The sequence below is a fragment of the Diplotaxodon limnothrissa genome, linkage group LG9 (assembly GCF_057381915.1).
Source record: "Diplotaxodon limnothrissa isolate DT_005_m linkage group LG9, D_limnothrissa_male_GT1.1, whole genome shotgun sequence".
NCBI lineage: Eukaryota > Metazoa > Chordata > Actinopteri > Cichliformes > Cichlidae > Diplotaxodon > Diplotaxodon limnothrissa.
Window position 1 is genome coordinate 32,505,205 of NC_140604.1, and position 22,183 is coordinate 32,527,387.

At 41.2% G+C, this 22,183-nt stretch overlaps 1 protein-coding gene across 1 annotated transcript; it reads left to right on the forward strand.

The window, feature by feature from the left end:
• Positions 1–861: 861 nt before the first annotated feature.
• Positions 862–20,842, forward strand: cip2a (cellular inhibitor of PP2A). Its single transcript, XM_085363012.1, has 21 exons — positions 862–963; positions 1,182–1,329; positions 5,857–5,969; positions 6,532–6,626; positions 6,736–6,832; positions 7,067–7,189; positions 7,596–7,741; positions 7,817–7,892; positions 12,950–13,171; positions 13,313–13,475; positions 14,211–14,358; positions 16,022–16,121; positions 16,245–16,363; positions 16,455–16,635; positions 17,851–17,925; positions 18,151–18,261; positions 18,715–18,911; positions 19,386–19,499; positions 19,591–19,673; positions 19,984–20,123; positions 20,696–20,842. Exons 1-21 carry the CDS (start codon positions 862–864, stop codon positions 20,840–20,842), a joined length of 2,700 nt encoding a protein of 899 aa, XP_085219138.1.
• Positions 20,843–22,183: the final 1,341 nt, after the last annotated feature.

A 22,183-nucleotide genomic window follows, 5' to 3' on the forward strand; every position in this document is an offset into this window, starting at 1 on the left:
ACGATTCAATAAATTGATGACCCCCCCCCCCCCCCCCCCCCCACACACACACACACACACACACTGTTTTGGTTTCTATTTTTTGGTGAAAAGTATACTGTGGAAGAAACAGTTTGCTGTTATTTCTTTTAGAGTAAACCTTACAGGGGTTTGTGTGTAAAAATCAATTACATTTGTTGATAAGTAATTCAATAAAATAAAATTTTCTGAAAGTCATGTTTCAATGTAAATTTATTACATTTAAATAAATGTAATAATTTAATTTAATTTAATTCACTTTTCACTGTTGAACTACTACGGGTAATTGTTGCTCCGCCCCCTCTTGTTACGTGTATTCTCACATGGTCTCGTCCCTGTAATAAGGGTGTGCATTTTCAACAGCTTAATCTATTTTAAGCCATTACCATTAAATTCCTAAGCATTGTTTCAATCTGGCTCTTAAAACCCTTGTTCATTTTTAAAAATTGTGTAAATATGGCACCAAATAATCAATTATAATGTCGTTAATATTGATTTCATTTATTGTCTCCCCCTTTCTCGTACATGGTACGATCCCTTCCCGTTCGAAGTTGAAGCGGGAGGAAGCTGTCGATGTGTTGCCGGTTGTTGATGTTTCTCTGAAAAAAGAAAAGGCACCGCAGGTATATTATTTATCGAATTGACATTTATCATATTTATCGTAATTTAATCTTATGTTTTGAATAAACGAGTCACAGTTTCAGGCTTTTATGATTAGTTTATTTTCTGTTGTCATTACAATGAAAGAAGCTGGCTAGCTAGTGTTAACACGGACATTGGTTGTTTCTCTCTTGTCTCTCTCTTTGACAAAGTCTCCTTACAGTGCAGTTTTTGTTGTACAAGATGGACGTGACGACCTGTCTGAAGTCTCTGCTGCTGGCTATACAGCAGTACAGAGACAGCAGGACAGCGCAGCACGCAGCGCAGCTACAAAAACAGGTGGAGGTGAGCTAACTGTTCAGTTTATACATCCGTCAAACTGGAGAATAACACCTGAGTGGCTTTATGAGGCACCACGTGAGGCAAGCAGTGGTTTGGGAGTAGAATATACAAAGTAGGGGTTTGCTGTGCAATAATTTGGCCTGTGATTACAACTCAAAATGCTGTTGGGGATATGTGTATCGTATCCCTGTGTAGTTTACGTACATGCCGTGTGTTTGCAGAAGCTCTCGGGCCTAAAGTGCGAGCAGCTGCTGTCCTCAGCTCAGGTTCTGCCCAGCGAGTGTGTGAGTGGGCTGGTAGAGCTGGCTGGAAACCCAAGCACCAGCCCCACCCTGACGAGCTCCATCATCTCCCTGCTGTCACAGCTAGGTACGGAAGACCTCTTCATACTTTATACACACTTCAGCACCAGTAATGGACCATCACCTGAGTGCTCTGGCATTTTGAATTCAAGTTTATTAGTTAACTAAAACTTTGTTTTTTCACAGAAATGTGAAATTCCAGAAAAGTCCCAGATTTGAGTCTTTATGTGATTGCTTCTGTCAACCCAACAAGCATTAGGGGCCTTTGCAATCATGTCATAGGGATGTAGTTTTATCTAAATGGCATAAACTATTGCGTTTATATTGTAAGCAGAGGAGTAGTTGCCAGAGCAAAAGTATTTAAAACATTCACAGACAACTTAATCTGTATCGGTTGTCATTATGAAAGTGTTGTAAAGCCTTCTTTAGGCATCACAAAGCTGCTGGCGGGGTTTACCAAAGAGGCACCGTGTCAGTTTTGTGGCTGAAAGCTGCCGGGCAGATTAATGTGACAGTGGTTTTACAAAACAATCCCATGGGAGCGGAAAATTCTTTAGGTGATCTACTAACGGTGTACTAATTTCTTGCATTCAGTTCATTTCAATAATTATCTGCAAAGAGCATCACAGATTAGTGGCTCAGAAATGAGCACACCCGATGAGGGAGTCTGTTGAAGCCAGGGATGCTATAACAAAAGTAATATAGTGAACACGCAGGTTTTACACATGTCCCTCTCTGAAAACGGTGTGACAAATGAGAGGAGGTTGAAGAACAATCAATATATTTTTCTATAAGGTTGAACTTATCTGATAGAATTCGTTAGGGACTGTTATAAGGTCCTGAGGTCTGAGACTTGGGTGGAGCGGAGGATTTATCTTGAAGACAGCTGTATTACCACAAACTGTCCCACCGTATACATCTGTGTGTAACAGCTGATCTGTACAATGTGCAGAAGAACACAAAGTAATTGCCATCGCCTCTGTCAGTGCGCCCAGGGCGGCTGTGGCTACAATGTAGCTTGCCATGACCAGTGTGTGAATGTGTGTGTGAATGGGTGGATGACTGAATGTGTAAAGCGCTTTGGGGTAGAGCAGGGCGATATGACCAAAATTATCACGATGTACATTTGAAAATTTGCGATAACGATATAACTGACGATATAATTGACACTAGACAAAATGCTTTACAACTCCACAACTTTATTAGTGGGGGAAAAAACCAAACCATCAATGTATTTGCACTTAAACAAGCAGCTGTTTTTTATGTGCATTAAAGTTATATAAAAATGTAACAGTGCAAATGCAAATTCTTTGCTGACAGTTTAGCCAAAAGGCGTTTCCAGTGGAAACTGGCCGACATATCCTCAGCATAACCATGTAGAATATCCACAAAACTTAAAAAGAGGTTAAACACACACAATACCGTAACACTATGTTGAAGCACAGTACGTATCACTCCGCGAGGCTCCTGCCCACGATAGCCGTGATGCTCCGACAATCCATCAAGCGGTGCGGCTTCGTAGCTTAGCAAAGTTGTACTAAAACATGTGACAGATTTTTGAGCGCCGTGCACATAAAATCGTTTCGAGGTCAGTAAACACAACCAGAGTTCATACATAAGGCACACGGGATTATAAGGGGCTCTGTCAACTTTCAGAAAAATCAAAGGATTGATTTTAAGTGTGCTGTATTTTCCAAACAACACGGTAATAACGGCGGCCCGCTAGCATGCTCTACCACAAATAGTGCTTTGTTGTGTATCTGACGGACGAAAGCTAAACCAGTTCCACACCACTGAAGTTGCAGCATTTTTACAAACCAGTTCTGGTTCATCTGTTTCATTCAACGGTCCGCTTTCGCTCTTCTCATTCTGCGTAGCCACCATGTGCGTATGTAAACAAAGGCACTGCGCACGCGCGTTTTACCCATATTCTATCGCCATATTTCATTCTCTTATCATTGCCCAACATTACACCGGTATCACCGTGAACGGTATGATAGGGCCCAGCCCTACTTTGGGGTCCTTAGGGACTAGTAAAGCGCTATACAAATACAGGGCATTTGCCATCAGATCTCAACTTCTCTGAAGACATATGGCATGTGTGTGTGCATTTTTTTTTTTTTACCTTGAAATACCAATCATTACATGACATAAAGAAAAAAGATCAGTGTGTCGATTTATGCATGTGACACAGTAATGTGTAACTTCAGCACAGGGACGGGTTAGGATCAGAGTGTAAATAACATCTTGTGTTCTTTGCACATCGACACTGTCAAAGATTCCTATGTGGTTGAATAGTTTGGAATAAAACAGCTCTACTCTGGATGAGTCCTACCTCCACCTGAGTCGTCAGATATATGTGTAACTCTTGAGGTTAATGCTAGAATAGAGGGACAATTCAAAATTCACCAGATAATGAGGCAGAGGGATGGCATCGCAGTCAGAGGGGTGACCTATCATACAGGGAAGAATAAAAAAAGAGAGGAGAAAATGTAAGCACCATGTAGGAACTAATGAAGATGGGCACACAGATGACTTTGTTCTTTAATTCAGTCTGAAGTTTTATTACTTTTCCTGTGTTATAGCCGAGCAATTTAAATTTACCGCTGTGGTGAAATAACCTTAAAAACAAGTCAAATGTGCACACCTGTGACCGATATGCTCTTCTGCATAAAAAACTGCACTTCACATGCGATTACAATGCCTCCCTGAGCTGTTGACAAGAACCTTTCATAGTATAACTGGTCCAAACACTAAGTCTGTGAAGGTTCTCAGTCATCCAGGTCATCGTAGTCTAAGGAGCTTGGAAATAAAAGCGTTCTTTAAGTTGCTTGAAGACGTTTCACCTCTCATCCAAGAAGCTTCTTCAGTTCTAGGGTCAAATGGTGGAGAGTCCCAGATTTAAGCACTGTGGGAGTAACCCCCCCGAGAGGGACAAAATGACCCCCTAATGATGCTTTACCTAATCACATGAGCCAAGGTGTGAAAACAGATGTAGGTCACAATCAGCCAAGGTTTTGGGTGAGCTCATTGTGAAACCTGGTCCCACCCTATCATGTGGTTTCCTGAGGTCAGATGGCAAAGGGTGTGAGTGGGCATTAAGGCGTCTGGGAAGGGATCTCAAGCTTCTCAGATGAGAGGTGAAACGTCTTCAAGCAACTTAAAGAAGTCCAGACGCTTTTCTTTCCAAGCTCCTTAGTCCAAACACTAAAACTGAAAACTAAACTCAAACGAGCAAATCTGGAACTGAAATTAAACTGAGTGGAAATCAAATTCAAAGAGAACTAATGTGGAAGAAGTCATAAGAAAATCTAAAGCATCAGTAACTTTGTTTACAGCTGTGTGGACATCATACAAAGTGAGTTTTTCACTGCCACAAAGACTGTTACAGGTTCGAGCTCACACATCAAATCTCCGGCTTTATATAAAATATTGTCGTTCCGCGCTTTCAAAGTATTTCTGCGATGCAGTGTTATTTTATGGAGCCGAACAATACTTGACAATTGTTGATTATACAGGCATAATATATAGAAATACATGGTGCCACTGGCTTGAAAATGTGTGTGTGTGTGTGTGTTTTTGTTTTGTTTTTTCAAAATTAAAACAAGTCTTAACTTTGATTTCAGGATTTCAGAAATCTACAGTAATTTTTTCCAATTCAAAACCAAAACTTTCATTCATTGCCCTTTACTACAGTGTTCTTACTACCTCACATGTTTAACTCATGTCCATACTGCAGGCAGAGGGGAGGGGAGTCAGACCTAGTGCTGTAAGACCGGACATTAGAACAGGAATGTTTTGAGAAGCCTGAGCATGGACAATGTGTAATCTGGGGCTTTGAAGTTTAAGTATTATGATTCCTAGAAGGGAAATAAGAACCTTGTCAGGTAATCAGTAATCTAGGATCCAGATGTTCTCATCCCTGGTTTTATCCAGTTCAGTCAGTTCAGACAGATTCTTCGATATAAGGGAGTCCAAATTAAGAAATGGTCTGTGGTAAGGGGGAAAGAATAAATCCCTCTGAAAAGTGAGACCTCTCTTAAAGATAGTTCAACAAGTCTCCCTTAATCTGCTAAGACCATAGAAGGATGGTTCACAGCCTGGTGTTCTACGTGTAGCTTATACATATATATATACTCCTGCACAGGCTTCTCAGACCCTGGTATGTCCTCTGAGGTTTCACCGTCTTTTCTCAATGTCAGGCCCTCTTACAGCACTAAGTATGGCTGCCCTCCTACGGTTCTGAGTAAAATCATGTCTGCCTCAAATATATGTGCAGTATGTGGATTTCCACTGTTTTTACAAAATTCCGATAATAACAGCAAACTATTTGTTTGTGTGCCGAACTTTTCACAGTGTGCTGGAAGCTAACCTTTGAATGCATAAATAATCAGAGGCCAGTTGGTCAGTTAGGTTTATTATTGTCTCCCAAAGAATCCTATCGTATTGGGTCAGGAAACTGCTGCATCAGTAAGCAGAGAATAGTAAACAGAATGTATAGTGTAGTAAGAATAATAATAAAAAAAGGATGTTTATGATTTCTGAGACAGAAAATCTAAATGCTAACGACTTCATAAACACTCATTCCTCACAGCCTGCGACGATCAGAGCCGGGAGATTTTGCACAGCAGCTACAACCTCACCAGCACCCTGGCTGCTGTCATACACTGTCACAGCAACACACCTGGGGAGGCTCTGGTGCTGCAGGTAAGCCCATCAATACAGTCGGTGTGCTGCTAGCTGGGGGTGAGACTCAAGCAATTACAGGAAACGTCGTAGCTGTTTTCACACAAACTGAAGCCCTGAAGTCTTCTAAACATTACCGTCAGCTTGTGCGAGCACAAATGTCTCTGCCAGTTCACAGTGACAGAAAGAAAGACAGAAAGAAAGTGCCGTGGTGCTTCTGCTCTTGGTGTCCTTGACATTTATACAAGTTAAAGCATATTTCATGAGCAAAATGTAAAATTGAGAATTGTGTTTTACAAGAAACTCTTTACCCCTTGAAGGCATACAAGGACTAAGCGCTGAAGCCCTTTCCTGTACTGAGCAGAACAAACTGTGTGTGCACCAGGAGCTCGTGAGGGTAGTTTCTGCCTGTGCAGACAAACCCAAAACTATTCCAATAGTGGTCAAACCAAATCTTTATTAATATAGATGTAGTAATTACCTGAAGCAGATTTATGACTGTACTATCTACTCGACAGACTTTTACCTTTTAGCTTTGAGTCTTTCTCTAAAACTGTCTGTGTCGTGTTGCTCTGTATTTCAGTGCCTCCAGGTGCTGCAGAAGCTGACCTACAACACTCGCATCTTCCAGTCCGCCAGCTGCATCCACGAGCTCATCACTTTTCTCATGACCAACATGTGAGAAACACATCTCATCTCTGCCTTTATGTTATACTGAATTACTGCTCTTTATGTTTTGATTCATTATGTTTCAATTAACGAGATTACCGACGGTCTTTCATCACAGCCAATCTCAAAATGAAGACGTTGTCATGTCATGTCTCGGCCTCTTGGCCAATCTCTGTCGCGACAACATCTCCGTGCAGATCTACATCAAGTCTCTGGTGAGTTTCTGCTGATTCACATACAAGAGGAAGAGTTCTAAGAATTGGAGGCCCGAGAAATTCATGAGCTGTAAACCGCAATCATCAAAATTAAACCAAAAAAGGCCTTTAAATATTTCACAATACAATAATAGGATACTCTAATGTTTTTGAGATGCACTATTCAGTTTTTTGGGCCACATGCATTTATTGTTGGTGACCAGTAGGAGTGAAACTGGTTATGTTGTTTTGTAGGACAACGTGAAGCAGTTTTATCGCACACTGATCAACTTTCTGGCGCACAACAGCCTGACTGTGGTGGTCTTCACGTTGTCTATACTGGCCAGCCTCAGCCTGAATGAGAAGGTTGGAGAGAAGGTAGGTGAACTCTGCTGGGATCTGCGCTTAACAAAGTGTCTAAAGACGAAACAAAGAAATCTTTCTGTAAATGTTCACAGACTGGACTGAAAAAGAGTGAAAAAGCAGCTAACGTCCAAAAATCAGAAAACTTTGAAAGAACTCCAAAAAAACCTGGAGAACTTTTGCTCAAAAAACACTTTTTATAAAAAATTACAAGCCAATCTGACAAAATGTCATCAAATGAGACTCAAGACTTCTGCAGGTCTCTGCCATGACTCGATTTTTTTTTCTTAACAGCAGAAACAATTGTTCCTTTTTTACTTTGTTCCTATTTTCTCTTCTCGTTTTTATCTGTTGAACAGTAAACAACATTCATGCTGATTCACATAATATCCTGTCTCTAATCTCTGGGATTTCCTCGTAGCTCTTTGATGCAAAGAACATCCATCAAACGTTCCAGCTTGTGTTCAACATCATCGTGAACGGTGATGGTACTCTGACGAGAAAATACTCAGTCGACCTTTTGGTTGATTTGTTAAAGAACCCCAAAATAGCTGATTACCTAACAAGGTATGCAGATAATTCACAGCTCTTTTCCTGAACAGCTGCTTTAAAACTCCGCTGAAAGCCTTTGTCCATTTCCAGGTATCCCCACTTCTCGGCATGTGTGTCTCAAGTGTTAGGACTGCTGCATTCGAAAGACCCGGACCCTGCAGCCAAGGTGAGAGACGACAAATATGATAACCCACACCAGCTGTGCTTAACTCTGTAAGTTCCCAGTATTTCCTGAAACCATCACGTGTGACACAGTTTGCATCAGACGTGATGCCGCTGACGTCAACACTGACCTTCTTGTGGCAACAAAGTGGGTCGCTCTTAGACAGTAAATTCCAGTGCGGTCCGTGATGAGGTGCAAACTGTGCAACAAGCCCAGCCATGTGACTTCCTCGCTACTAAATATTCCACAGTCAGCTGTTAGTGGTATTATCACAAAGTGGAAGCGATTGGGAGTGACAGCAACTCAGCCACAAAGTGGTAGGCCATGTAAAATCACAGGGCGGGGTCAGCGTATGCTGAGGAGCAGTGCACAGAGATCACTACAGACCTCCAAATTTCACCTGGTCTTCAGATTAGCTCAGAGGCAGCGCATAGAGAGCCTCATGGATTGGGCTTCCATGGCTGAGCAGCTGCGTCCAAGCCTTACATCACCAAGCGCAACGCAAAGCTTAAAATGCAGTGATGTAAAGCACGGCGCCACTGGACTCTAGAGTGGGCAGATGTGTTCTCTGGAGAGACGTTGGTGGAGGGGGGATTATGGTGTGGGGTTGTTTTTCTGGAGTTGTGCTCAGGCTCGTCGTTCCACTGAAAGCAGCTCAAGGATACCAAAACATTTTGGACAATTTCATGGTCACAACTTTGTGGGAACATTTTGGAGATCATCTCTCCGTGTTCCAACATGGCTGTGCACCAGAAACAACACAAGGTCCACAAAGACATAGATGAGTGAGTTTGATGTGCAGGAATTCGACTGGCCTGCACAGAGTCCTGACCTCAACCTGATAGAAGGCCGACCCTATGAATGAAGAATGGGCTGTCACTCAAGTTCATATGCACATGAAGGCAAACAAGCAAGTCCTGCTCAAACAAAAGGTAGCACTCAGTTAAACTTCAGGGATATGAGCATGTCCAGGTAAGAAGCAGAAGCCTGGGTGGATCCGTTTCACCTACTTTGATGCAAATGACAACAAGAGGAGCGCGTTCAGCATGGCTGAGGGATAGAAAGCTGTACTTTAGTCTTAGTTTTGTCTTTATGGCTCTGAGACGTCTGTCTGAACATCAGCGAATTATTGTTAACGTCTGCACCATCACGGCGTCTTCAAGCAGCACAAAAGCTTTGCATCAAATCACGGAGCAACTTCAGGATATGCTCACGTCTGTTCAGTGCAGCCACTGAACCACATTCTCCTTTCAAGGCTTACAGACACAAACTCACTCATTTCTGCACTTTAACACATAAAATTAATATATTTAAAAACATATAAAACAATAAAATGAATTTCTGAGGTAAATACAAATGTTTTTTTGTTTTTAGACAAATAATTATTTTAAATATTTCTTACTGCTCGTTAATAAGACAGAAGTATTTCATATCCTGTTACTTAATCGATTGTTATCAATTTGACAACACACACCACACTTGTACGAATCACAGTTTCAAAGTTCTAGACTTGGCTGACATTGAAGACCTTTGAGGTTTGACCAGAAGAACGATCGATCCAGCGAACGCTGAGGGTCACAGAGGGAGAGCTGCTGTTTCAGCACTGCAGAGAGGCTGTAATGTGCTTCAGTGGAGCTGTTTAGTGTTTGGTTTCACAGCTTATTTTGGGACCTGGGGCCCGTTCTTCGTACGTCGCTTACTACATCCAAGATCAAATGACACATCCAAGATCAAATCATCGCGCTAACCGTGAGCTCGCTAATCCGGTTCCCCGAACACGCCTGCTGTTGACGATTACTACAGCTGGACGCAGTAATGTGACATCACTGGGTGTCGTAAAAGGGGCTACGCATCGATAGTAGAAACATTGATCGGCAACCCTCTGATTGGTCGGCGAAAATGTCGAAGGAGCGCGCTCGGCTCGGTATTTTTCGGCAGCAGAGCAAGAACTCCTGAGTGAGGGATTTCAGGAGTTTCAGAGTTTAATCAGAACGCAAGGGAACACTGCAAAGGCTGCAAAAGCAAGGAGAGAGGGCTGGCAGAAAGTTGCTGACAAATTAAACTCGTAAGTAATTTAATAATAATAATAATAATATATTGGATTTATATAGCGCTTTTCAAGGCACCCAAAGCGCTTTACAATGCCACTATTCATTCACTCTCACATTCACACACTGGTGGAGGCAGCTACGGTTGTAGCCACAGCTGCCCTGGGGCAGACTGACAGAAGCCAGGCTGCCATATTGCGCCATCGGCCCCTCTGGCCAACACCAGTAGGCGGTAGGGTAGATTTATCATATCACACTATATTATCCAATATTATATTACATTATATTATATTGTTATATTATATCCTCTTTCACATTAGAGCCACAACAGGACCCACTAGAACATGGGAACAAGTAAAAGTGAAATATAAGAATATTCTATAGAATGGTAATATTTATCACTTATATTGCTTTTCGTCTCTTGGAAAGAGACCCTGAAATAATCTGTTTGTTTGTTTATAACAGCAACCAAGAAAAGGGCAGAGCAAACAAAGACAGGTGGTGGTCCTGCACCCCCTCGTCAACAAGTTGGTTAAGTAAATAATACCCTCACGGGAAAATCGATATCTCTCAATGAGCACACTGTCGCGCTGAGCTAAAGGATCCTGTCTGTCCCGCAATATATGCTGAATTCTGAGGACTCTCCTTATCAATCTTGCACCTTCCGCAATGGGTTGCTCGCGTAAACGGACAGGACATGGCTGCGACAGGCTTCCCAAATCCACCTTGGCTTTTATAGCCGTGGTCTCTCATCTTGATTACACGAAGTAATTTACAATTACTACTCTGAAATATGAATTACATCTGTAATAATCACATACATGTAATAGGATGTTAATAGTACATTTCCCTTTTTTAGGAAATGACCTGTATGTATCTGTGTGACATCAATAAAAGGATCAAGTGCTGCATTATCTTCAGTTACATTGATGTTATTTATTTATCGCTGTTGCTTTCGTATAAATGAAGCGGACATACCTGCGTGGCCGCGATCTAATCCTGTTTACATAAAGTAAACCTGCTCCCGAGCAGGTTTACGCTTACGGCTCTGTTGCTATGACAGCAAGTCCCGGATGAGCTTCGGGGAACCGACTGATCCAGGATCACGCGAAATCGTCAACAATCTAATCCGGCTAACCTACTTAGCGAGGTACGAAGAACGGGCCCCAGGTGTTGAAATTCTAACATAAATATCTGTGTTAACTCAAAATGAATAACTGAAGTCAAACGGATAGAAATGTCCTTGGTGAGCACAAGAGCTGAAAGGAGTCTCACTCTGGATTACTGAGCGTGCGTACAGATGGTCCAAACGTGTTCCTGTGTGGTTTTGCTGTTGTTGTTTTGTTTTGTTGTGCAGCAGTTAAAGAAAGCTATTCTCACACAGACTCACATGTTTTTTCTTCCTCTTATAACTGGACAGCAGCGTTTCTGATAAACCGGTGTCTCCTATTAACTGATGACAGTGAAACAACGCTTTCAGGAGCTGCTGCCGACAAACCAGGAAATAAATGCAAGGAATATTTAGTCTTTAAAAATGTTAATGTTGCTTTTTTGTAACAGCCTGTTCTCTCATTATTTGTGCGTGCAGGTTTAAGTGGTTACGTTTGAGTTGAACGATTCTGCAGCTGTCAGCGTTTTTATCAACTGCTGCCTTATAAAGAGACTGTGCAATACATTAAATGTCATGATGAGTTCATTTTTAGTTAATCTGGAAGAACAGAAGCAGAAATGACCTCATACTTTCTTAAACTGAAAAACTAAACTGAAATGATAAAAATCTTCTATCAAAAACTGGAACTAAACTGAACTAAAAAGAAACAATAAAACGTCCCAAAACCCGAAAGGATTCAACTTGAATTTCGATTTTAATTGTCAGATCTAGAGGTTTTCTTACATTTGTTCAGGAGTTTAAACAGAAACTGAAATTGATTTTTAAATTTAGGAAACTGTTGATTTTAAAGTCACTCAGTGTGTTTCCTTGAAATGAAAACGTGATGCTGTAAAATATCAAAAACCGCGAGCGCAAGAGGAAGCAGGGCAGGGGCTTCACGGCATTTTGGTTGCACTTTACCTTTGATGTTTGAATTGAAGAATGAAACGCTGTAAAAACTGTAGTTAATAGTTTTAATATTAACAAGCAATACAATTATGTTGTTTAACTGGTTCATAGCTGGTTTGCAAACCTTTTTTTTGTGATCTCAGCTGAAAAGCTGTTGGACATTTGTTGGTTATTATTTGGTCGATGGTTTTATATCACAAGACCGAACTTGTTCAGTTTTGCTTTCATCTTTCATGTTTTGCTTTCGCTACCTTTTCCATGATGCTCAGGAACTAATAATGCAGGTTTAGGAACTCATCATGGTTTGGGTTAAAATATCAGGAGTGAAACCTGTGACAATGTGTAACGTGACATGTGTCACAAAAGCAACGGCAACAGATCTTTTTAAATAGATACTTTTTATATACATACTAACATAAATATACAAATGTGCCATAATAATATTATTAATAATGATAATAATGTTGCAAAAATTTTGTTATATATAGATTCGTCTGTTCACAATTTATCAATAAATAAATAGATATTCAAGTTTCAGTGGTACAAAACTGAGAAAAGTATCAGATGTTTGTTGCAGTTTTATTCGATTTTTAGTCAATTCTGTGATTATTATAAGCTTGAAGCTGCTGCTCGTATTACTCACAGGTTATGTTGAAATTTGGGTGTTTTGTTCTCTGAAGTTTATCTAAAGATTGTAAGCAGATGCATGAAGATGCTTCTGCTGTCTACTGTGAATATGATCAGACTGTTCCTACTCTTAATCAGCATCCATTCTAACATATAAGACAGAAAATGGAAAAGCATTATCGGCCCACCTTGAGTTTTACTGCATGATTGCACACTTGCCTTTTTCTGCAGCCTATTTTTGGATAAAGGGGAAGGAAAGCCTTTGTAAGCCATGCTCAGCTGCTACAAACCTTCATCTTGATGTGTGTTACGTGTGTGCTTCGCAGGTGTTGGAGCTTCTCCTTGCCATGTGCAGTGTCTCAGGTCTGCGCTCGCTCCTGTGCGAGGTGGTTTTCAAACCGGCGGGACCTAAACTCAGAGCCGCAGGACGGGACGGTGGACGCAAGGCGCAGTGTGGGCTGGCACTGGTGCAGTGGCTGAGCTCGCCCGTGGAGGGTGGCGAATCTTGCTCTCTGCAGGTCCTGCAGCTATTGAGCGAGCTACTGGAGGTAAGGTAGCCCCACTGGGATACAGGGGAGTGGTCTGACAGTGGCAGAACCTTTTCTTCTGATTACCTGGAAGCTGTAGTCATGATTAAAATAAAATTTGTTAGCTGTCCACCCACTTCTCTTCCTGTCCTCTCCATCCAGGAGACACTGGGAGCAGAGAGTATGCCTGATTCTACACTGAGCTTTGTGGAAATGTTGCTTCCGACACTGTTAGGGCTGCTGAAGGGCCTCAATCTCTCACAGGGAGATGCTCACCTGAGAAAACACTGTCTCCGCATCAGCTACGTCACCAGCCTGCTGCTAAATATCCTTCTCGTGACCCTGCCGCCCTGCAGTCTGTCTGTATCTGCACATTAGGGGTGGGGGAAAAAATCGATACTGGGTAGTATCGTGATATTTTGTTTGCTAATAATGTATCGATACAGGGACAGCAGAAATCGATATTTTGTTACAAAAAAAGTTTTCGTGGACTGGAACATGATCTGACTTCAGAGCATGTTGATCCTTTTTCTGAGCAAGAATCCTGACATTCCTTCACTGTCCAAATGTGTTTAACTTTTTTTATTGCAGCAATAAACATGACAGTTTGCTTATTTTAATTTAAGCCATGTTTTATTTTAATTAAGTTTAAAACTTTATTTAATGTAAAATTATATTTTGTTTTAATTTACTTTCAAATTCTTCAGTTGCTGAATGGGCTGCATAGTTTTCATAAATTGCATAGTTCAGAATATCTATAATTGTACCAGATTGTTGCATTCAGTTAAGTTGGACTAGACTGTAATACAAACCGTTCAGTTTGTCAACAATAAAACTGAAATGAGAGAAAGACTGAGTGCGAGACTTTGATATTAGATAAAATGAATATTGATAAAGTTTACCTTCATGTACAGAATCTGAATATCGCAAAATATTTTAAAAAATTGCAATAATATCGTATCGTGGGTTAAATATTGTGATAATATCGTATCGTGGGTTGTATGGTGATTCCCACCTCTACTGCACATGTCTGATTCCTTCGAAGCCTTAACTCTCCCACTCCTGTGCACAGAGGATGCCACCAGATCCTTGGTGTCCTGTCAGATAAGCGCTCAGCTGTGCCTCTCACAGGTTGAAGCTCTTCTCTCATGTTGTCATAGCAGCAATCCACTCAGCTGTCTGCTTCCCAGCTCTGACGATGATCTCAGGTGAGTGAAAGCTCTGACGATGTTTTGCTCAGGTTTTTCTGGGTTCAAGTGATTTTTAGAGATGCTAGAAAAGCAGTGGGATTTCCAGACCGTGCATTATTAATGCAAAATACAGCTGCACTGCTTTATGTGATCAGTACTTTGTACTCACATTGTCTCTAAAAATCTTTAACTCTTTACCCCTTGAAAGTCTACCATGAGTAATACTTGAAGCTCTTTTCTTAACTGAGTGGTTTCTGCCATTTTTCAGGTGTTTGCATCAGAAGTTAGTGAGGGTGGTCTCTGCCCATGCAGCTACCCGAAAATGATTCTTAGTGTTGTCAAACTGCATCTTTTTGATATTTACTGACGTGTCAAACCTCGTCAGTAAAGGTGCAGTGGAGATAATCAAATGTAATTATGGAGGGAAACGATTTCAGAAAATCCCCTAAAACAGCCGTGCTGAGCCAAGTCAGCCATGCTCCATTTATTGGTCACTGTTGGTGGTTGTTATGAAACTTCACCCACTGGCTCTGATATGTAGAGAAAAACACCAACCAACCATCAACACAGCCCACGAGCTGAACCAAAGATGTCAGCAGCCCAGGTGAATCCTCTGCTGGGATAAGCTGGCTAATGCTAACATGATGCCCAACAAGCTTTGGGAGAACGTCTGTTTGTTGTTGTTGTTTCTTTAAGAGGCCATTCTCAATTACACAAAGAGCCACAAGCAAGAGTAAACATGAGCGACACAGCGCTGATCTACATAACAGATAAGGAAAGCAATCCACCAAATGCTGTATCAACTTTTATTTTTATTTTTAAAGAGCTGTGCAGACTTGCTACAGTCATTCACTTCACTTCTACAGAGGCATCCGCTAAGCAATCCACTATGTAATTAACTAAAACTAGACTAAAAACTGAAACTACATATGAAAAAACATTTGAGCTCATTCAAGTAAAAATATAACAAACAAGACTCTTGAGAAAAGTTTAAGCTATTTTAGGAGCTCGAAAAACAAATGAAAATATAAAAACAGGAAATATCCTCAGTGTTACTGCTTGTTAATCTGGTACAGTTTGGTATCATAACTTAGCTGATGAGGCTTTGGTGGGCGTGTTTATTGAGTCATTGGCTGTGTACAGACCCAAGACTGTCCTTCATACAATAACATATTAAACTTAACGCTGAAACTAATGTAATGAGGCCCTTTTAAAAGGACACCACACTTGCAGACCTCTGCAGCTGGCGTGCAGACTGCACAGACGACGTTCAGAGAGCTGCAGTCTGTGCATCAAAAGAACAACTGACACGGGCCACTTTACACCACCAGTATAGATGTGTCTGTGACTTAACAGACACATGTGAAATGGATCACTCTATACTTAGTATTGTTACTATTGATAACAGGATTTAAGCGAAGGCGTTTGCCCACTTACATACTTAGAAAGGCCTTAAAATGCTTCCTTCCCACAGAGCTGCAAATAACATTCAGGCACAAATGTAAGTTTGAAAAGTCAGCTGCCACCCTGATCCTGAAACAGCTTAAATCAGCTTTTCATGATGAATTAAAGAACTCATAGACATAATGTTATGTTATTATGTTGAGTTAATTTAGCTGATGAAAGTTTTCTAACTACTTTTGAGGTACTTTAAGATATTAAAGTGTGTGTGTGGTTTCAGTCAGGTGTGTGCAGAAGCTCTGCTGAAGACCCTGGAGTTGATGAGCAAACTGAGACAGCATGTGAAGGACATGGAGACCAGCTTCTACAGGATGCTGCAGGTATTACATACAGGCTGACGTTATTTACCTTCCGTACATTCTCACTGACTGCATGTTTTTAGTGCACGCAGGGTTTTGTGTTCAGTTGAAACGAGTTGTTATTCTCTCTGTTTTATCCCTCAGGACCAGAGGATTGTGACGCCGCTCTCTCTGGCCCTCACGTCCCACCACAGAGACAGTGTGCAGACCGGGCTCTCTCTGCTGTTTGAAGCCACTCCCCTCCCAGACTTCCCCTCGTTCGTGTGAGTCTCATGATCCAAACTACACATTTTTATCCAGAAATATTTAATAGTTCTGTGAATCGTGGACAACATTTCTTTGTTTTTTCTCAAGTCTGGGAGAAAGCATCGCCGCCAACAACGCTTATCGCCAGCGAGAGGCCGAGCTGTCTGTGAAGCGCGTGGCAGTGCAGGAAGTCCCGCCTCTCAGGACAAACACCAGCACGCTGGACTCTTCCAGTGTCCACAGCAAAAGTGTCCACAGTCTGGTGGAGAAGATTCAGACTGGGCTGGAGGTAGAGTGTGCAAGAGTGTTTCTCTGTGACTGTTGAAACGTGAACATTTCCATGGGGGAGGCAAACAGCTGTGATCAGAACATAAGACCAAGATGAAGCATTTTCTTCTTTCATTCAAACAGATTTGATCTTCAGGTGATTTGCTTCTACGGGTTAATTTTTATTAAAGCTGTTAAAGTTTTAAGACCAAAAAAGGTGAAAAAGTTTTACAATAAACGCCTTCAGATCGACTCCTGGAAACTGGGATGGTTGGGTTGGTTAGTCTCTTTCTTTGTTTGTTGTTGTTGTCATCAGATGAAGCATGCTTTACAGACTACACATGTACAAACTAGATTACAGATGCTAGTCAAGGATCGTGGCCTCTCGGTGGCTCACAGCGTGAAGTCCTGCGTTCATTAGTCATACATGATGAGGATCAGTCAGATCAACATAACCAAAAGGGGGAAGACGCCATCTTTTGGTGCACTTTAACAAATGCAAATTAAATTTCATCCTCAAATTAACTATTAGGTAATGTAAATTATCCAAGAACACCACCAGGGTAGCAGTGACCTGTTTAGGCTTTTATTTTATTTATTTTCATTTTAATATTCACATTTTACCGGAAACCATAAGTTGTTTAAATGTCCAAAATTAAAATCAATTGATACAATAAAAATAATTTAAATAAAATCACCTTTTGAGCGTACTGCAGATTATGGGTTCTCTAAAATGTCGTGGCGCCCAACCACATGCGTGTCCTGCATCCATGTTTAACTTTTACTTTGAAATATTTTAGGACCAAAATGTTTTTTGCTTGATTTTTGTAGGTCAAAACAATAAAACGTTGTTTGGACTGCTGCTAACAAAGGAAACGTCTTAAATTACAGAAACAAACGTGATTTATCAAACTTTATAATGTAGCTACAGGCTGTGCACACACAGTGCAGTTTTATTAGATAATGCACAGAAGTAAAAACACTAAAATATTAGATTCTGATATTATTTTCCACTTTTCTTTGTTCCCTGGATAATTTAAAGTCGTCGGGGCCTCGAAAACTGTTTCACAAAGAAATATTTTATTATTTAAAGTGTTTAAAGGTCGTAAAGTTTGGGAACATTTGGTGTAACCCCTGGAAACGGTGTCGGCAACATTTCCAGACAAACAAAACTGTGTCATAAATGTTTTCAATCTTCCCGTCGACGTTTCCACTGAAGTCTGTCTGATGCTTGCAGCTGCAGGAGCAGGTCAAAGACTCGCACGTGTCCGAGATCATCGACGTGTATGAACAGAAGCTGGGCGCGTACGCGGTGAGTACATCAGGCCTAAGCAATGAACACTGCTGTAATGTTGCAGACGAGTAACCACGCAGTTTAAAAATCTGTCATATGTTTGCAGTTTGTTTTTAACAGTCTGATTTTTACTTCTTGAGAGTTATTTGTTGATGTAACACTGAAGCCTCTGCAGGAGCATTCAGACTTTATCTGGATTTTAGCATTTCTGTATCTGATGAAGGTTTCTGTGTGTCTCCTCAGTCTAAGGAGAGCCGTCTGCAGGACTTGTTGGAGGCGAAGGCTCTGGCTCTTTCTCAGGCCGACCGTCTCCTCGCTCAGTATCGCTTTCAGAGAGCTCAGGCTGAGGCTGAGGTAACATGTTTTTATTCTTTCCTTTAGATTTTGATAATACACTGTTTGCAGTGCCAGCTTCTTAAATGTGAGGATCATGTGCTTTATCTTTTTTGTGATGTTAAAACATAAAAAAAAAAAAAACATCATAACGAGCTATTTAAACTTTGTTTTTCCTGTTTTTTCTCACATTTTGTGCTAGAAGATTAATAGTGAATAAATACGTGTAATTACGATGTTTAATGCAGTCCCAGGTTGTAGTTTGCAGATGCACTGCGTCACGCTGTCCGTGCCAAATGCTTTTCTGATGTTAAATGTGAAGCAGTGTCAGTGTGAGCACCTCCTAAAATCATTAAATTAAATCAAGCCATGGGAAAGTTCATCTTTGCTTAGAAGTTCAATCACTGATCCTCGCTGTTTTTAGTAAAATCCACTTTTCCTGTATGTTAATTTTGCCCCGTGTTCTGCCCGCAGGCTCGTAAGCTGGGCGGTCTGCTGAAGGACGCCGAGCGGCGGCGCGAGGAGCTGAAGGTGGAGCTGAGCGGCCAGGTGCTGGAGGTGGAGCGCTCCAGAGCTGACATGGAGGAGCTGCTGCAGCACAACTCCAGGCTACAGCGGGACTCTGAGGAGCACCAGGCCCTGAAAGGAGCCTACAACACCCTGCTCAACAGGTCAGAGGCACTTTGGTGAAACCATGGTGGGATTTATTTATTTGTTTGTTTATTTGAGCTCTTTTTTTTTTTTTAATAACAGCTGTAGTTAAACAGTGAAGGTTTTTCTCCTCACACTTCGCTCTCTGAGCCAACACAGTTCAATCTGCACTATTTCCTTTTAACGCCAGTAAGAAGAGGAAAAACACTTTTTTGTGTTTTGATGAAGTTACAGACGCTGGGGTCAAACGTGTTTTGACTTCTTAACCACCAAAGTCTCTTTTTTCTGTTCCTTTTTTTGTTCTCACTTTTAAAGTCCACAGGCTTGATCTGTGATCACTGCTGCAGATTTAACCAGTACTGTCCTGCTTTGTTTCCGCCTGAGAGAAATGATCTTATAACACGTGTATAACAAGACTTTATTTCAGGCTGTGGAAATGAAACTTTTGGCTGGTTTATTGGGACGTGCAGATGTGTGACAGTTCTGCTCTGCAGGTTCAATGAGACGGAGCGGCTGCTGAAGGAGGTGCAGGCGGCTCACGTTTCTCTCACCAAACAGACGGACACCCTGAAGAAGAACCACGAAGCCCTCCAGCTGCAGCAAAACAAGTGTGCCACACACACACACACACACACACGTGCGACACTTGTTTCCTTTGACCTGAAGACGAGGTTTCTGACGCTCGTTGCTCTTTGTTAGGACGGCGTCATTGTTGCAGGAGAGAGAAGAGGAGATCAGATCGCTTAATTCAGATCTACAGAAGAAAAACGGTGAAATCTCAGGTTGGTTTTCAGTTAATTTCACCGTAACAGACAAATGTGTGTATCCTAAATATGGGAAAGGACCTTTCCCCCCTGAAATCTGATCCCAAGACTCTTCATTCATCAGAGATGTGAGAAAATCTGTGTAACTTTTATTTGTTTATTAGAGGAACGTTTTTATTGTCGCCTGCAAATGTTTGTCTAAAACCGCCTCTGACTGATAAAGTCAAGATTATAAGACATGTTTTTATCAGCGCTGAGATTAAAGACAACCTAAAGGATTTGTAACCTATCCATGAGCCTCAGGAGCACTTTGCTTTGTTCCTGTCAGGTCTGCGTGCTGAACTCCGGGCTGAGGAGGAGAAGGTGAAGGAAAAGGAGCAGGAGAGGAGAGACCTGGAGGAGACGGTGGATGTTTTAAGGAAAGAACTCAACAAAACAGAGCAGGCCCGGAAGGACGCCAGCATCAAGGTAACAACAGGAGTGCCGATCAAACGCGACACGTTTGCTCCAAGCTACACCTGCAGCTTCTATACCTTTGTTTCCTTAACATGTAAAGTATTTTGTTGGGCTTCTTTTTCTTTTATTTGATGCCTTAATTTTAGCTCATGCATGCACCTGTGATTTGATGGACAATTGACAGAAAAGTCGTTCTCTGTTCTCACGTGTGTGAAGAGATGCTGATAAGAAACAAACGATGCTTGAAAAATGAACAAAGAAAGAAACTAAAATCCTCCAAAAAGGGAAAACAAAATGTCCAAATTCACATAAAGTGAAACGCCTTTTTGACAACTTAATAAACGTAATAAAATAAAATAAAACAGCCTTTTAGATTCAGATCTTTAAAAAAAAAAATCCCAAAATTGAAGAGCTTGTAACCATCGAGGCGTGAGACGGAGTCAAAAACAGATTCCTGCAGCCTGTCCCAAAGCTTCTGTCCACAGACGAATCCAAGCTTGTCACAGTTTAAGTCGATGATCAGGCAGCAGACAGGAGATAAACCCAGGCTGGTTTCTTGATGTAGAACATTTTCTGTTTTCCAGGCGTCGTCTCTGGAGCTGCAGAAGAGTCAGCTGGAGACGAAGCTGAAGCAGAAGGAGGACGAGTTGAACAAACACTCTGCGATGATCGCCATGATCCACAGCCTCAGCAGCGGCAAGATGAAGAGCGACGTCAACCTGTCGCTCTGAGCAGCGACCGAGCTGCACCGGAGAAAATCTGATTTGAAAAACATCCCCATCAACTTTCAAGACTATAAGCTTGAGCTTTAAACCTTCAGGAAACTTTTTATAGAAAACACTTAATGAACTGTATTAAACACAACTTATATTTTAAAATATGTCAGTTTTTCTGTGTCTGTGTTTTTATTTGGTAAATAAATGATAGATATGTGTGTACATCCTAGATCGTTTTTGTAAATTCCTCTTTTAAAAAATATTTAAAAACGTAACTAAAATAAACTGTTGCCTCGGCCTGCTTTTTGAAATAAATTTTTAATTATCATTTACATATTTATAGAGCTGACGGATGTTTTCAGGCAGATGTTTCTGATTTGTTCAGTATTTTTTCATAATTCTTGTGAACAGAATATTATCTGGCTTCCCAACAGATCAAATAGCGAGATGGTCCAGTCGTCTGATAGGTGAGCCGCAGTCTTTAGGGATGCAACGATACCAGTTTTTTCAAACCGATACGATACCGATACTATAATACAATTAATTGGAAGACAGGTTTTATTATATTCTCTGCCGATAAAAAAATTAAATCTAAAAATGACCACAAAAAAAATTTCAAGTGAAAAATAAGCACTTCTGTTAAATTATTGCAGTCTCCACATTGTAATTTTACAAAATATCACTGAACTATTGGCACAGTCTCGAGCTTTCAGAATAATAAATAAACACTTCTGTTTGGAATAAAATAAATACAAATTAGATTTGCGAATAAAATAAACTTTTAAATTATTGCAGTGTCCATATTGTAAACAAACAAACAAAAGAACGAAAGTATTTGGCATTGACGAACGAACTCCTCATCTGCGCGTGGATCATCAGTCCACTGTGCCGTTAAACCGAGGACTGACATCGCGCACACACTGCTTGTCTTTACCTCTTCAGAAAGTTTTGGCACCATTACCTCCCTGATGTATGGGCGGTTGGGAATTTCATATCGCAGCTCGAGGATGCTTAGAAGACGATGCAATCCTATGTTTTCCACGACCGGCATTGGCTGGTCATCCAGAGCGATAAAATGAGTCAGAGCCTCTGTTATTTTAACTGCCCGTGGATTTTCTCTTGACATTTTTCATCGCTTTTCCAAAACCTGAGTTAAAGTTGGCTGTTCCGGTCCACACTGCTGACATTTTGTTTAGCCTAGCTACAGCAGCCTCCAGTTTCTCTCTTTTTTTTAATCTGGAGTCACCAGTCTCACTCGCCTAACCCTGTGCCTGTTTAGCACGGGATGTCCCCCTAGTGGCCAATCTAAAAAACTACAACAGAAATGACAAGCCACCCTCTGATTAATGAAATAAG